Source organism: Heterodontus francisci, chromosome 41, assembly GCF_036365525.1.
Source record: "Heterodontus francisci isolate sHetFra1 chromosome 41, sHetFra1.hap1, whole genome shotgun sequence".
Lineage (NCBI taxonomy): Eukaryota > Metazoa > Chordata > Chondrichthyes > Heterodontiformes > Heterodontidae > Heterodontus > Heterodontus francisci.
This window is the reverse complement of record NC_090411.1, coordinates 27,265,911-27,282,511: the sequence shown is the minus strand read 5'-3', so window position 1 is coordinate 27,282,511 and position 16,601 is coordinate 27,265,911. Positions and strand designations below refer to the sequence as shown.

Below are 16,601 nucleotides of genomic sequence, written 5' to 3'. Positions count from 1 at the left end.
ATTGGGCTGAATAGTTTTCTGACAGTCACTTTCAAGAATAACGCAAGTAGTGGCCACTTGGGCAAATACTGAAAGGTGGTCAGGACATCAAGAGTGGAGGGGACAACACTGTTTAAAATAATAATAAAATGTTCAGCGTTATGTCTGTAGGTTCACAGCTTCAGTTAGTGACTGGATTTGTGGCCGTTTGACACACAAAGATTATTTGAGCATTTTTCTTTTACCAGTCCAGTTTTCCCTGGTCTCCTGAAAACAGAAATTCTTGTAAGAATATAGATCCCATGGACATTAAGCCACTCTTCATTTATGAGCCTAGACAGCAAGTGTAGTCATGCTTTTTAACTATGCAGGGCATTGCAGCTTAGCCTCATTCTATCCTAATGTCCAATTACTAGACTTTTCGGCAAGTGGGGGTGGTCAATGGATAGGGACGAGGAATGGAAGCCTTAGCCAGCTATCCTGTTCCTAGACCAGAATTGCTGGGATCCAGCTGTAGGATCCACACTGCTATCCTGGCTGATATCAACTCAGACTTGCAGTGGAACCTGAGACCTTCTTGGTTTGTATGGCTCAGCTATTCTCCATAGTCACTAACTGAGTGTTGGAACATCTGGAAAAATGACTATTAATTGGCACTTTTTGAAGTATGCCAAATAGTTTTTAACGGGATATTTGTATACTGTTTCATATTGTACACAGTACTTCCTTTCTGCTGCCAATACTCCATTGTATGCTGTATGATATTGAATATTAGTTTGTAAAGTGCATGACATTGACCAGAGTCTGTGTTTCCAGAGTATACTATCCTGTGTTTTGTTGCTCTGCTCAAAGACATGAATTATTTTAGTAAAATTACAGGTTTACAAAGGGTGGGGAAAAGATAGTGAACAACTTTGGCAAATCTATGAGCATGTTGCTATGTGTAAGTAACATTTTAACAAGATTTTTATTAAATGATACTGTACACACTTTTTAAAAGAAGTTGCTAAGTGCAGGTCACATACCTTGTCGTATTGCTGAAAGTAATTTCTTACTTGATAGACACGTCTCTTTTATTCTAAAACTATTCTGCAAAACTCTCTTTTCCTGTTGGATAACTCAGTTAAACTGGCCGAATAAGGCCTTACATAAGAAATGGGAAAACCATTGGGCCCAATAAGCCTATCATTTTTTCAGTGATCAATCCCATCTACCTGCAATCTCACTATATCTGTCTGTCCCTTTGCTTTCCAGAACTTATCTAACTGTCTATGTTATCTACTGCAATGACCTTCCCTGGTAACTTATTCAATAATGCCATTATCTGTTGGCTGAAAAGTTCCACGTGATTTCCTTTCTTATTGTTCATTCGTGTTGTCTGGTATTTACTTCCTTCACCATAACTTGCCAGGATCAATTTCCTAATCATCTATTGGTTTAAAGCAGCTTAGCCATCCAGATTTTGTTCCTCCTAAGATGATAATGATGGTGGTAAAGAAAAATTGTAATGCCAGCTTGAATACTTGAAAATTTTGGAGGGATTCTGTTTGTGCTTCAATGCATTCACCAGCTTTACAACATAGACTAATCCCCTCCAGTGTGTTACATCTGTATAATGTATTTCATATGGGCTGTTAACCCAATAAAATGTGGAGTATATAAATCCCAAAATGAATATATTTCAAATCGCATGATACAATACTAACTTTTATTTGAAGTTATAGGATCCTGTCTGCTATGACATCTGCCAGAGGCAAAGAACAAATGTCCAAAACAACAGATTAAACCACCCTCCATTTTCAAATTTTACTCCGTATTACCAGTCTTATTTAACATATAGGAAAATGCAATATACGTTGTGTAATGTGCTTCTTCTGTGATATTCTCATCTTAGATTGTTCCCAACATCCATAATCACCAGTATGACACCCTAGTGTTATACAGCTCAAATACTCTCTCCACCCACAGCCTGCATTTGAATTGACTGAATCTATAATTGGTTACGTTTCCACAGTTGAAGAGGGCATATTGTGAATATTTCACACACCCTGTTATGCTTTAATGAAATCCTAGTGACGACAGGCCGTAATTTACCTATATTTAACTTATAAAGGATGACACAAACTGGAATATCTACCTCTTACGTTCCAGATATTTTGAGAAACTACTCAAACTAATTTATGTCAGCCTCCTTCCTCAAATGCAGTGTTGCCACCTAACATGCTGCAGCCAGCCTAGCTTGTATGTTCTCGAACCCATTGGAAACTATTTTTTAAAAACAGTTACAAAACTCCCTATTCTTCACCCTTTCTTCTGGTAGTTTATTTGTGACTTTTAATTTCTTCACTAATTTTCTTCCCTCTTTTCCTCTACTGAAATATTTTCTAGCTGCAGCCACTTGGGAATAGAAAATGTGTGTTGAATCCATCTTTCAGGCATAAAACCAGCACAAAGCGTATCTTTTTAGCTATGGGATGGCCAGTGCCTGATCTGCACAGGTGCTGATTCCACTGCTAAATTTGTGGGTCCATTTTTAGGTGCTCCTACGGCTGCCAACTAAAGGTCCGTTTTAATTTAAAAACCAATTAACGTAAAAGCATTTTCTTCGGAGCCAGTTGGGTTGTCTAAAATGAGCCTGTTTTCTTTGAAGTTTAGAAGAATGAGAGGTGATCTCCTTGAAACATATAAAATTCTAAGTGCTTGACAGGGTAGATGCTGAGTGACTGTTTCCCCTGCCTGAAGAGTCTAGGACTAGGGATCATAGTCTCAGGATGCAGGCCAGTTATGACTGCAATGGCAAGAAATTTCTTCACTCAGAGGGTTGTGAATTTTTGGAATTTTCTACTCCAGAAGGCTGTGGATGCTCAGTCGTTGAGTATATTGAAGATAGAGATTGATAAGTTCTTGGGCAGTAAGGGAATCAAAGGGATATGGGGATAGGGTGGGAATGTGGAGTTGATATAGAAGATCAGCCATGATCTTATTGAATGGTGGAACAGGCTCAAGAAACCGTATGGCCTACTCCTGCTTCTATTTCTTATGTCCATAGTTCTTGCGATCACCAACTGTCCCAGCTGTTGCCGCGCCAGCCCATTTCAGAACATATCCAGACGGCCCAAAATTGATTTTTCCCCTAGGGTGAGCTGCCTGTAGAAGTGCGGCATCTGCCAGCAACTTGCCCTGAACATTTAGTGGGCCTGGTGATCATCAGCCCATTTTTGGTCCTGGACTTGGAGTGGGCCATCCTGTCCATATAGACTTACCTTCAGCACAGAGTTACTGGACAGTAATCAGAAGCAGCAACCCTGGTTAATTCTCCCCTTCCTAGCCCAGCGGTACTGAGGCTAATTGTAATGTCTCTATCGTCATCCTAACTGAAATCAATTAACTCAGTGTAGACTGTGGCATCTCTGGCCGATATAGTTCAGCTACTTGCTGAGTTGTTTGTTTACCAGTGATTTCTGATGACATAATGAGGGAAACTAGCTGTGAGCTGGTGACCACATCTGGTATCCTCAATGCACGCAATTATCCCTTTCGACTGGACTGTTTTGTGTACAGCACCAACTTCTTCTTTGGCCTCCTTGTCTCGGGAGACGATGGGTAAGCACCTGGAGGTGGTCAGTGGTTTGTGGAGCAGCGCCTGGAGTGGCTATAAAGGCCAATACTAGAGTGACAGACTCTTCCACAGGTGCTGCAGATAAGATTGTTTGTCGGGGCTGTTACACAGTTGGCTCTCTCCTTGCGCCTCTGTCTTTTTTCCTGCCAACTGCTAAGTCTCTTCGACTCGCCACACTTTAGCCCCGCCTTTATGGCTGCCCGCCAGCTCTGGCGATCGCTGGCAACTGACTCCCACGACTTGTGATCAATGTCACAGGACTTCATGTCGCGTTTGCAGACGTCTTTAAAGCGGAGACATGGACGGCTGGTGGGTCTGATACCAGTGGCGAGCTCGCTGTACAATGTGTCCTTGGGGATCCTGCCATCTTCCATGCGGCTCACATGGCCAAGCCATCTCAAGCGCCGCTGACTCAGTAGGGTGTATAAACTGGGGATGTTGGCCGCCTCGAGGACCAACTAGTTTGCCAGATACTGCATTTTAAAAAAAATTTATGTCTCGATGCTTTAAAATGGTCCAGAGGCATACATGTACTTCTGTGTAATCTTCAGAATCGCTGAAGTAAGCAAAGTGTAAGACTCGGCATAGGATAGAATTTAGAATTAATGCTCTCATACGACTTCTCATCTTGTTCCCTCTTGCGTTATTTTAACACCAGTGTCAATCTGCTCTTCAGACATGCTTTATAATTCGATCCCCGTCTTTTCAGATGGCTGATCTCATTTGTGGTGGGGTTACAATTATCTCCCTCAACATTCTGAGTCAAGAGAAAAATCTGCCAGGGTTCCTACCCCTTATCATTATCTAGAAAGGCCTGGTAACAAGACAGAGTCTCACAGTGAAGCCTCCCCTCCCCCCCCCCACAACCCCTACCCCCCCACTCCCCTATATATGAACATACGAATTAGGAGCAGGAGTAGGCCACATGGCCCTTCGAGCCTACACCGCCATTCAATAATATTCAAGGCTGAACTGATTACTCCACATTTCCACCTATCCCCGATAACCTTCCACCCCTTTGCTTATGAAGAATCTATCTACCTCTGCCTTAAAAATATTCAAAGACTCTGCTTCCACCGCCTTCTGAGGAAGAGAATTCCAAAGACTCACGACCGCCTGAGAGAAAAAATTTCTCCTCATCTCTGTCTTAAATAAGCAACCCCTAATTTTTAAACAGTGACCCCTAGTTCTAGATTTTGCCACAAGGGGAAATATCCTTTCCACATCCACCCTGTCAAGACCCCTCAGGATCTTTTATGTTTCAATCAAGTTGCCTCTTACTATTCTAAACTCCAGCTGATACTGGCCTAGCCTGTCCAATCTTTCCTCGTAAGAAAGCCTACCCATTCCAGATATTAATCTAGTAAACCTTCTCTGTACTGCCTCCAATGCATTTACATCCTTCCTTAAATAAGGAGACCAGTACTGTACACAGTGCTCCAGATGTGGTCTCATCAATGCCCTGTATAGCTGAAGCATAACCTCCCTACTTTTGCATTCAATTCCCCTCGCGATAAACGATAACATTCTATTATCTTTCCTAATTACGTGCTGTATCCGCATACTAACCTTTTGCAATTCATGCACTAGGACACCCAGAACGCTCTGCATCTCACCATTTAGATAAGTGGACAATTTCCCACTGTCCCACATTATACTCCATTTGCCAGGTCCTTGCCCACTCACTTAACCTATCTATATCCCTTTGTAGCCTCGTTATGTCCTCTTCACAACTTACTTTCCTACCTATCTTTGTGTCATTAACAAATTTGGCAACCATACCTTTGATCCCTTCATCTAAGTCACTTATATAAATTGTAAAAAGTTGAGGCCCCAGCACAGATCCCTGTGGCACACCACTCGTTACATCTTGCCAACCAGAAAATGACCCATTATGCTCACTCTCTATTTCCTGTTAGCTAGCCAATCTTCTATCCATGCCAATATGTTACCACCTACACCATGAGCTTTAATTTTCTGCAATAACCTTTGATATGGCACCTTAGCAAATGCCTTCTGGAAATCTAAGTACAGTACATCCACCGGTTCTCCTTTATCCACAGCACATGTTACTCCCTCAAAAAACTCCAATAAATTGGTTTAACATGATTTCCCTTTCACAAAACCATGTTGGCTCTGCCTGATTACCTTGAATTATTCTAGATACCCTGCTGTAACATTTTCCCTTTGACAGATGTTAAGCTAACTGGCCTGTAGTTTCCTGCTTTCTGCCTCCCTCGCTTTTTGAATAAAGGAGTTACATTTGCTATTTTCCAATCTTCCCCCAAATCTAGGGAATTTTGGAAAATTACAATGAATGCATCAACTATCTCATTAGCTGCTTCTTTTAACACCCTAGGATGAAGTCCATCAGGACCCGGGGACTTGTCAGCCCACAGCTCCAACAATTTGTTCAGTACCACTTCCCTGGCGATTTAAATTTTCTTGACTTCCTCCCGCCCTTTCATTTCCTGGCTCACAGCTAATACAGGGATGTTACTTGTATCCTCAATAGTGAAGACCGATGCAAAATATCTGTTCCGTTCATCTGCCATCTCCTTCTTATCCATTATTAATTCCCCAGACACATTGTTAACTTTTCTTTTTTAACAATAGAAACTCTTACTATCCCTCTTTATATTTCTAGCTAGCTTTCTCTCGTACTCTAATTACCTTCCTTATTAATTTTCTTTGTCTACTTTACTGTTTTTTATATTCTGTCCAGTCTTCTGACCTTCCTCCCATCTTTGCGCAATTATAGGCTTTTTCTTTAAGTTTGATACTATCTTTAACTGTTTTAGTTTACCACGGATGGTGGGTCCCACCCTTGGAATTTTTCTTTCTCGTTGAAATGTATCTATTCTGTGTATTCTGAAATATCCCCTTAAATGTCTTCCACTGCATCTCTATTGACCTATTCCTTAACCTGATTTGCTAGTTTACTTTATCTAGCTCTGCTTTTATGCCCTCATAATTGCCCTTGCACCCACTCTTCTCTCCCTCAAACTGAAGGTAAAATTCAATCATATTATGGTTGCTACTACCTAGGGACACCTTAACTATGAGGTCATTAATTATTCCTATTTCATTGCACAATGCCAGGTCTAGTATAGCCTGTTCTCTGGCTCCAGAACGTATTGTGCCAAGAAATTATCCCGATAACATTCTGCACCCTGCAGTTAAATAGCTTGCCGATCCTCACTGTTTAGGTTCCCGTTAAGAATGGCCACTGGGTTAGGTACATGGAGCCTATGGAACCATATCCCATGACAAGTCATCACCTTCAAAGGAGATGAGTAAAAGAAAATTAATTTAAAAGATATTGTTGTGCATATCTCCACGTTCTAACAAGTTACTGGGAGGGTTTACTGTCCCATCTCCGGAACAGTGCCTTGCAATTGCAAATTTCAGTGACAAATGGTTTGAAATATGAACTTGTAAAAACATAAAAGGATTAATTCTTTTATATTAAACCAACCAAATTCCCTCAAGGTGGAGACCTTTGTAAGATGCAAAAGGTTTGATCTCCAGCTCTTCTTGCGATTCCTACAAAATTCCCTAACCCTCTGGGTAGTCAATAAATCCCTTTGCCCGAGGCAGTTATTGGCTGGTGAGGCAGGTTTGGACCAGGTGCTGTCTCGTAACTGATAGTAAGCAAGCAGTGGAGTAGACAAAAGAGGGGCTGTGAGTCAAACAGCGATGATTAATCGTGGAATGCAGCAAGTCTGAACTCGTACAGCAGCAACAGCCCCGGGGAAATCTGCACACTCTCTTGTGTTAGCGAGGTGAAAACAATTTGCTCTAGGTATCTGTCTCTTTGTCTTTATTCACTTTTGCTCATGCTTGCATACACACTTGTTCGCCCTCTTTTCCTTTTTTTTCCTCTTTTCTCTGTTGTCCTTTTTTTAATCTTTCCTCATTTTTTCCCTCTTTTTTTTTGTCCTCTTTAACTCAATTTAGCATTTTATTCTCAAAAAGTATATATTTTTTCACATGACATCAGTGTGTTTCTGGAGAAGATGACCGCATAGGAAAAAGCAATAACTGACAATTAAAGGGATTTGTCATTCAGGAGTGGAGAGATAATAGAAATGGCTCCGGATATTCAAGTTGTCAAACCTAGTCATCAAATTTTAATTGCTACCTCACTTTAAAGGAAAAACTCCTGTTGTGTTGCTCACAGAGAGTCAGGGTTACAGATCAGGGAGCATTGCAGTTGAATGGGAAATGGAGCAAAGGGAACTGAGCAGCCAGGTGAGAAATACAACACTGAGCCAGGAATGAGAAGTAGGACAAAACATGAGTTGAAGTATGGATGGAGAAGTGTGTGAGACCTGAACTGAAATTGATGAAATGGGTATGGTTTCCTATTTTCTTGGAATTGGGACGAGCAGAGTCCTAGGGCTGAGGCTGGAGCCTAGGCTAGAAGCAAAAGTTGGTTCGTCCTGTATAAAACGTCATCTGTTCCTATTATTTATTTTAAGCCATTGTGTATACCCAGTTACCTATCAAAGATTTTTTTTTAAAACCTTGAGATATGAGCAAGGCTGACATTTATTGCCCATCATTAGTTTCCCTTGGGAAGGTAGTGAGTTGCCTTCTTTAACCAATATAGTCCATGTGGTGAAGGCTGTGCTGTTAGGTAGGGAGTTCCAGGATTTTGACCCAGTGACAAATGAAGAAACAGCAAATATATGTCCAGTCAGGATGGTGTGTGACTTGGAGGGGAACTTTAGGTTATGGATTCTCAGGCACTTGCAGCCTATGAGGAAGTGGAAGGCTGGGTTAGCAAGTTTGCCGATGACACGAAGGTTGCTGGAGTTGTGGATAGTGTGGAAGGCTGTTGTAGGTTGCAACGGGACATTGACAGGATGCAGAGCTGGGCTGAGAAGTGGCAGATGGAGTTCAACCTGGAAAAGTGTGAAGTGATTCATTTTGGAAGGTTGAATTTGAATGCCGAATACAGGCTTAAAGACAGGATTCTTGGTAGTGTGGAGGAACAGAGGGATCTTGGGGTCCACGTCCATAGATTGCTCAAAGTTGCCACCCAAGTTGATAGGGTTGTTAAGAAGGCGTATGGTGTGTTGGCTTTCATTAACAGGGGGATTGAGTTTAACAGCTGCGAGGTTATGCTGCAGCTCAATAAGGCCCTGGTTTGACCACACTTGGAATATTGTGTTCAGTTCTGGTCGCCTCATTATGGGAAGGATGTGGAAGCTTTAGAGAGGGTGCAGAGGAGATTTACCAGGATGCTGCCTGGACTGGAGGGCAAGTCTTACGAAGAAAGATTGAGGAAGCTAGGGCTTTTCTCATTGGAGCGAAGAAAGATGAGAGGTGACTTGATAGAGGGGTACAAGATGATGAGAGGCATAGATAGAGTGGATAGCCAGAGACTTTTTCCCAGGGTGGAAAGGGCTATCACCAGGGGGCATAATTTTAGGGTGATTGGAGGAAGGTTTCGGGGAGATGTCAGAGGTAGGTTCTTTACACAGAGAGTGGTGGGTGCGTGGAATGCGCTGCCAGCGGTGGTAGTAGAAGCAGATACATTAGGGACATTTAAGCGACTCTTGGATAGGTGCATGGATGATAGTAGAATGAAGTGTAGGTAGTTAGTTTGATCTTAGAGTAGGTTAAAGGTTCGGCACAACATTGTCGGCCGAAGGGCCTGTACTGTGCTGTACTGTTCTGTGTTCTATGTTCCTTAAGGTAGTGGAGGCCTTGGCGACTTGCTGCAATGGACGCTGCAGCCATGGTATGCCAGTAATGGAAGAAGTGGATTTTTTAAGATGGTGAATGGGGTACCAATCAAGCAGATTGCTTTTTCCTGGATCGTGTTGATCTTCTTGATTACAAGCCCATAATTGTTTCCCTGGGTTTAGTTCTGTCAGTCTTTCTCCATCACCTGGAGTGGCAATGGGATTCTGTGAATGTGCAGTCCTGCTAGATGTGAAAAAGAAATGTTCTGGCACGTTTTCTCCCCTCCACTGCTCCCCTCTGCCCACCTCTTTTCCCCCCGCCCCCCCACCTCCCCTACCCCACAGCTCTACAGTGGGCTGATGGTCATTAGACTCTGAATAAGAACAGTAATGCGTGCACTCTGGGAATTAGAAACCATTCAAGTACTTTACAGGGTGACACTAGTAAATACCTGGATGACCCTCCATTCAGGGTAGCTGAGAGCTGATAGACTGATAGAATAATATTAATGATGTAACTTTGTGTGTGTTTTTAGTGCGAATAGAATAATATTAATGATGTAACTGGCAAATCAAATTGGTACCTGAAGGGATTTTGAGAACAGATTTTTTTTTATAGAGATTTCATTGTTTCGCTCTTTTCCTTGCTAATTGTTTTATTGGTTTTCGTAACTACTTGGTATATGCTTATTGATACCCCTTCCTGTTTGGGTGTCATTTGTTGCTGTTTTATGAAGATTGCATTTGACCCTATTGGGTGGAAGTGTATTAGATGTTTTGCCTCTGACATTGTGGCATTTTCAGTTTTGCTCAAAAAGCAGTTGATGTAAGAGTCTTAAAAGTAAATTTTAATTTGTTTTGTAAACCTGCGCTTTTGATTTCCGTCTTCTCCCAACCCCGCCACGTTATTTCCTGAGTGGCAGAGTGGAAAAGACTCCTGCTTATGCTGCTATAGCGACCTTGTGCAACGAAGTGAACAGAACAGCCGGAGTTTGTCCGTTTTGCTTTAAAGTGCATTTTTGTGCTTTTGCTTCAGGGAGCGCCAGTGCACGGCACCATGGAAAACAAAGATTTGGCTTCAAACACTGAACTCTCAATTTCAACAACATTGTTTTCACATGATCCCTTATTTATTTTTATATTGTGTAAAAAAAAAATGCATAGTTTTCAGAATTAGATATTTTCTGCTTCTGTATTTGTTTTTTTTGGAGTTGGAATGCTGTGCATGTAACATGTCTGACATGGGTCATTTTGGTTGTATGGAAAGTTTGCTTCTGTTTATGTGTAATCTCACATCAGGAATGGATTATTGTAATGGAGAGACGGTTGAGGAGGAACTAACTACGATAGAGGGAACTAATAATCGTAGGGGGAAAGTGGCTACAAAAGGGGACTGGATAAGGCAGTGGTTGCCAGCTCTATTGGACATGTTCCTGGAGGTGTCATCACATGATCTGCCAGCTCCAACTGCCCTGTCCTACATTCCTATCATTGGCCACCCCACACGCCCGTACTCGCGGCACATAACCTTCTCAAACGGAAAGCAAGTAGATTTTAGATTTCTTTTTAGATTTTTTAGATTTTAGAGATACAGCACTGAAACAGGCCCTTTGGCCCACCGAGTCTGTGCCGACCATTAACCACCCATTTATACTAATCCTACACTAATCCCATATTCCTACCACATCCCCACCTGTCCCGATATTCCCCTACCACCTACGTATACTAGGGGCAATTTATAATGGCCAATTTACCTGTCAACCTGCAAGTCTTTTGGCTGTGGGAGGAAACTGGAGCACCGGAGGAAACCCCCACGCAGACACAGGGAGAACTTGCAAACTCCACACAGGCAGTACCCAGAATTGAACCCGGGTCGCTGGAGCTGTGAGGCTGCGGTGCTAACCACTGCGCCACTGTGCCGCCCACAGTGCGGCAAATAGACTCTTCATTACCCGATTAGATGGTTTTTGAGTGTAACAGCCTTTTTCACCATCTCACATTTTTATTACTAATAAACAATACATTTTTTAAACCTAATTTTATTGCCCCTATGATTTTTTTTTTTTAATTTCCCTGGGTTTGCTCACAGCAGTGTCCTGGAGATTAATCTTTAATTCTTGGAGACTGTAGGCCAGTCCTGGAAGCTTGGCAACCCCTAGGTTAACTTAGCTGAACTTGGAGGATGGAAACAGTGAGATCAAGAAAATTACAATAAAATGGAGAAGCATATCCAAATGAAAGACACTGTGGCCATGACCAAGTTTGCAGAAAAGTATTCTCTCTGGTGACGAGAGAATCAAATGGTGCACCAGCTTTGTAAACCATTTGTGGAAAAAATCAAGTCTTTTGCTATTGAGATTCTAGAGTTCTAGATTCTAGAGCCCCTCGAGTTGGATACCGACAAGATTCAAAGGAGTGAAAAGAAAGATGGAGTAAAGCTGATGCTTTATGTGATGCCGCAATTGTCTTTAAAAGCCAGTAGATAGTAGGAAATTGGAAAGACAGAGGGAGGCAGTTCCACAGTTTTGAGAAGCTGAAAAAGAATGAGTTAGTGTAAGAGATGGAGTGACCAGTCTCGATTTCAACACGTTGAAGATGCGGAGGGGAGGATAACTGTATTTTAAGATGGTTCATTATGCAGCTTGGAAGGAACATGGGAATGTAAGCTGAGGAGCATAGGTAAATTGTTTTGAAGGGGAAAGGAAGGGCAGAAGATGGGGGCACGCAGGAGAGAATCCAGTCTTTTTCTTGTATCCTGTCTAAGAGTGAGAGATACTAATAGTGTTCCAGTGTTTGATAAACATTATAGTATGTCATGGTATAATAGGAAATTAATTGGAGTCCTGTTGGATGTCGTACTGACCTAACCAGCAAACTCTTGTACCACTGCTGGTGGCTTCTTATTTACACTATTAATGAGGTTGTGCAGTTGCACTGCTTATGGTGTTAAACTGAGTGAATGTACGAATGGTGGTAGACTAGGATAATAGAGAACACCACTGACTTATACCTACAATTAAAAGGAGCATGTTTTATGCAACTGTACTTGCAACTTATTTCTGGTTTTATTTATCATTTATCTTTGTCTCCCTCAGGAAGACTGCAAAGTCAAAGCCAGATGATAAGCTGCCTTCGACTGAGGAGAAGAAGTTGTATCTAGAGGCAGAGTACACCTCAGCCCGAGTGTCTGATGCTGATTTGCCCATGCTTGTGAGCTTGCCCAGGGAAATTGACCAGAATGAATGGTTGGCCAATAACAGTGAGTAAACTTCACAATAGGTCAAAGATTTCCAGCAAGAGAATACAATGGTGGCACCATTTGGGATAATGTTTGGTAGGGTGTGGAGTTTATTCTCCTCCAATTTTCCATTCAGTGATTTCCTAGGTTTGTCCAGGCAAAGGCTAGCCACTTCCTGTGGGGAAGGGGAGATAGGCGTGCATTGGGTGAGCCAGTCATCTTGTAGGCTGCTGTTACATATGGCCCAGTGGTCCTCCTAAGGAAGGTCATTTGCAAAGGCCAGGGAGAATGTCAGTTAGGTTTTTTTTTGTTCAGAATGTGATGCTTGATATAGAAAGCTGTAAAGGAAAGAGGGAAAATAAGTATAGATTAAATGCCTTCAGTAGTAGTTAACAATCTCACTTTGTGATGTGTTTGTAGCTTAGGCGTACAAAAAGGTTGAAAGAATTACTGATAGTATTTGGTAAAATAAAGAGATATGGAAAAGATTCAGACAGGGAGGGGATGGGACTGAAATCATTTATCAGTATTTGTACAATAAAACTCAAGACTTTTCACATCTTTCCAAAATGTCCAAAGTGTTTTCCATAGAGTAAGTTACTTTTCAACTACAATTACTTATTTTTAGTCTCTGGTACATGGGCAAATGTAGCAAACATATTGTGCATAGCAATAATATAAAAGCAAAATACTGCGGATGCTGGAAATCTGAAACAAAAACAAGAAATGCTGGAATCACTCAGCAGGTCTGGCAGCATCTGTGGAAAGAGAAGCAGAGTAACGTTTCGGGTCAGTGACCCTTCTTGTGCATAGCAAGATCCCTTAAGTAGCAAAGCAATGATTAGCCATTTATTTTGTTTTGGTGGTGTGCATACGGTTATCCAGGACACACCCTGCTGTTCTTTGAACACTGCTGTGAGGTCTTTAATGCCCACTTGAACTAGGTGAATTGGGTCTTACCTAAATGTCTCAGCTGAAAGTTGGCATCTCTAACATTGTAGCCCTTCCTCAGTACTGCACCAAAGTGTCTGCCTAGATTATCTGCAGGAGTTGGGCTTGAGCCCATACCGTTCTGTCTCTGGCAAGGGTGTAACCAGCTAATCCAAGCAGTGACACCTGTTGCTGTAAAGTACTTTTAACCCAATTTTTACCCTGCAAACATATACCATCATTTGCTGTTTCTGCTGTGTCCAAAAACATTGCAGGTGTTAAACAGTAAGAAAATGACATCCCAGCAAATTGTTCTTCCGTACTTCTTGTGGGTCTCCTCTTTGTCATGATGTTAAAATGAAATACAATAATAGAAATCAAAAAATGCAAACAGAAATGCTCATAATATATAGCATGTCTGTCTGCATCTGTAAGGAAAAAGACAGGTTAGTGTTTTGGAAGTACCACATTCAGTCACGTCTGATGGGAGATCTCCATCAAACACAACCGCCGCTCTTTTTTAGATGCTGACTGGCCTGCTGCGTATTTATAGAAGTTTTTTTTATTTTCCCCCTTTCACTTTTGTTTTCTTTTTCGCAAGCAATATCTTTCTTTCCTTTCTCATTTGTAACCCATACACACTTGTCATGAGCCGGGTGCTGGTTTATGGTGATTGAATGAGGCATATTTTGCTTCTGTTAATCCTATTAAAGTGGGTGTTGCAGATATTTTGGACATCGCATCCTATGGTTATACTTTTGCTTTACGTAAACCAAAAGTCAGTGGCCTTGACTGAGAGTCACTGGAGGACTCGGTAAAAGTATAACCGGTTTCTTGTGTAATCTGTTCTGGTAAATGCATTCTTTCTTCAATGATGGGACACTAATCAAGAACTGAACTGGAAACTCTCCAGCTCCCTCCTTCAGGCAATGAAGCCATTAAAATGCTGTATTGATTTCCCATTCTGTTGCTTTGTACCATTGTGAACACTCCCATTAAAGACTTGTTGTGCTTCTCTCTTGACTGCAACATAATAATTCAAATTAATTTCCAATAGGTTCTGTAGACTGTATTCACTGAGTTGTCAGTGGCATCGTAAATCTCTCTGGACTCTGAACACCTTTACATTAATATTTTTCTGGCCTGTGTACAACAGTTGATCTTGTGCTCCTTGGATGGCTTACTGGGTATAAATACACTGTATGGCGTGGCACTGAGCCATTCAGACCTGTAGGTGCCAGGTCTGATTCCTAGGATGTACAGAATTAGCTGATGTCAGCCTGGTTAGTGGTAGATTTACCAGTTGTTGATCTCAGCATCTTTGCATTAGGCTGAGGGAATTCAGCTCACCAGTGATCCCTGCTGGACTTTGGGAGAGGACAATATTTGAGTAAGCTGTGATTCCCTGCACAGTTGAATAGTCTGCAGGCGTTCCAGGCTCATGCATAGGATGATGTACTGAGGGGTATTGGTGCCCATAAACCATATTCTAGGAGGAAGAGAATGGTTTTTTATGGGAAGAGGTTTAGGAAAGAATTTTTTTTTGAAATTGAGATACTGACATCTGATGGAGAGGAGGAATCAGGCTTTCTGACTAGTATTATACGTAGTCAGTTATTTAAAGCAGGTAATCTGTTGGGGAATGGGGTGAGGGGGTGGGGGGAGCATAGTAAATTGGAGGCAAGATACTTCTCCACATGGAGGAAGGGAAAACAGAGGGGGGAAGCATCGGATACTGGTCTGTCAAACATTGAAAGTTCCTGAACAGAGTCATTGGAGCAGATTACTGTCTGATATGGAATAGTGCATGACGTGGAGAAATAGAGAGATCTAAAAGCCAGCAGAACCTTTTGATTATATTCTAGTGTGTAAGTGACTCCCAGGTACCAATATTCTTTATATCAATAGATGCTTTTTTTAAGTTCTGAGAGCTGTCATTGAGAGGAAGAAAATAGAGCAGAGCATTGTTATTACAAGAATTAATTTAGATTGTAACTCCTAATTATTTTTGTTTTGATAGCGATGACATTCTTCAATCATATAAACCTGCAGTACAGTGCGATCTCTGAGTTCTGCACAGCAGAGACTTGTCCAGTAATGAATGCATGTAATATGTAAGTACATTTTACTTGTTAGAGTTTTGTGCTACATATTTTTGTGTGCTTAAATTTTCTTTAACTCCCTATAGATTTGCAATTTGCTGATGTATTGCATTTAAGGAGTATTTAACAGCTAAAATCACAGATGAAGCCATTGCATAGGTTTCAAAGCGTCAATACACAGCTCCACATTGTGCTCAAAGAGAAAATGCGTAGGTCAGGCCCATTCCTACAGATAGAGCAGGAGAATTGAAGGGAAAAATCAGTTGATAAGGTTGAAACTGCCCAACTCATTTTACATGCAGCTTGCAGAGATGTAGATCTTTGTTCCTCTGGTCTGAACTGGATGAAGGCTTTGCATGAAACAGGGGACCTGAGGTGAAATCCCAGAGGTGAAAGAAAATGCTCAGAGAACTGTATCCAGTTCCTTGCATTTTACTGTTAAGGCTGATGGTAGCATCGCAGAGCAATATCAGAGCAGCCTCTGGGAAGCTAATCCGCCTGTCTTTTTTGGGCTTCATTTGGTGCAGGGAGATCCATAAAGGAGAAGGGGATAAAATACCTTTTTTTAAAAAAAAATGAACATCATGTCAGTAACAAAAAAGAATTTCATCTTCCCCAGTTGTGTGACAGACAATCTATCCCTGTCTCGGGCAACATTGCTGTTCAACCAGCAAATCAAAGCAGCCCAAAAGTACACTTCCAAAGCTGATTTAAAAAAACATCATTTGACATATAAAAGTATACATGGAGCATTCTCCCAGCACAGCAAACTACAGTTTTGCAGTTATTGCCTGATAATGATGCAATGCCATTGCGATTTGACTGACCTGAAACATTCAGACACTCCTGCAAGAATAACAATTTATTCTGTTACATTAACCTGGCTGTTAATATGGCCAGTATAGCACATGTTGGTGCTTTCTCATCTGTTCAATTATTAATGATTGTCGTTTAAATTCTGAGTGCTGCGCCTGCATCCTTGTCATCCCATTTGGCTGATAGAATACCATGTGGCGCTCCCCCAGTGCTTAGTGTCT

At 41.6% G+C, this 16,601-nt stretch overlaps 1 protein-coding gene across 2 annotated transcripts in view; it reads left to right on the top strand.

Moving 5' to 3' along the window:
• LOC137353390 (MOB kinase activator 2-like) overlaps window positions 1-16,601 on the top strand; it is a 57,097-nt gene that overhangs the window by 34,817 nt on the left and 5,679 nt on the right. For both annotated transcript variants that reach the window (XM_068019613.1, XM_068019612.1), the window contains exons 2-3: window positions 12,390-12,553; window positions 15,483-15,576. In XM_068019613.1, coding sequence (XP_067875714.1) covers window positions 12,390-12,553; window positions 15,483-15,576 — 258 coding nt within the window. The remainder of the gene's footprint in view (window positions 1-12,389; window positions 12,554-15,482; window positions 15,577-16,601) is intronic.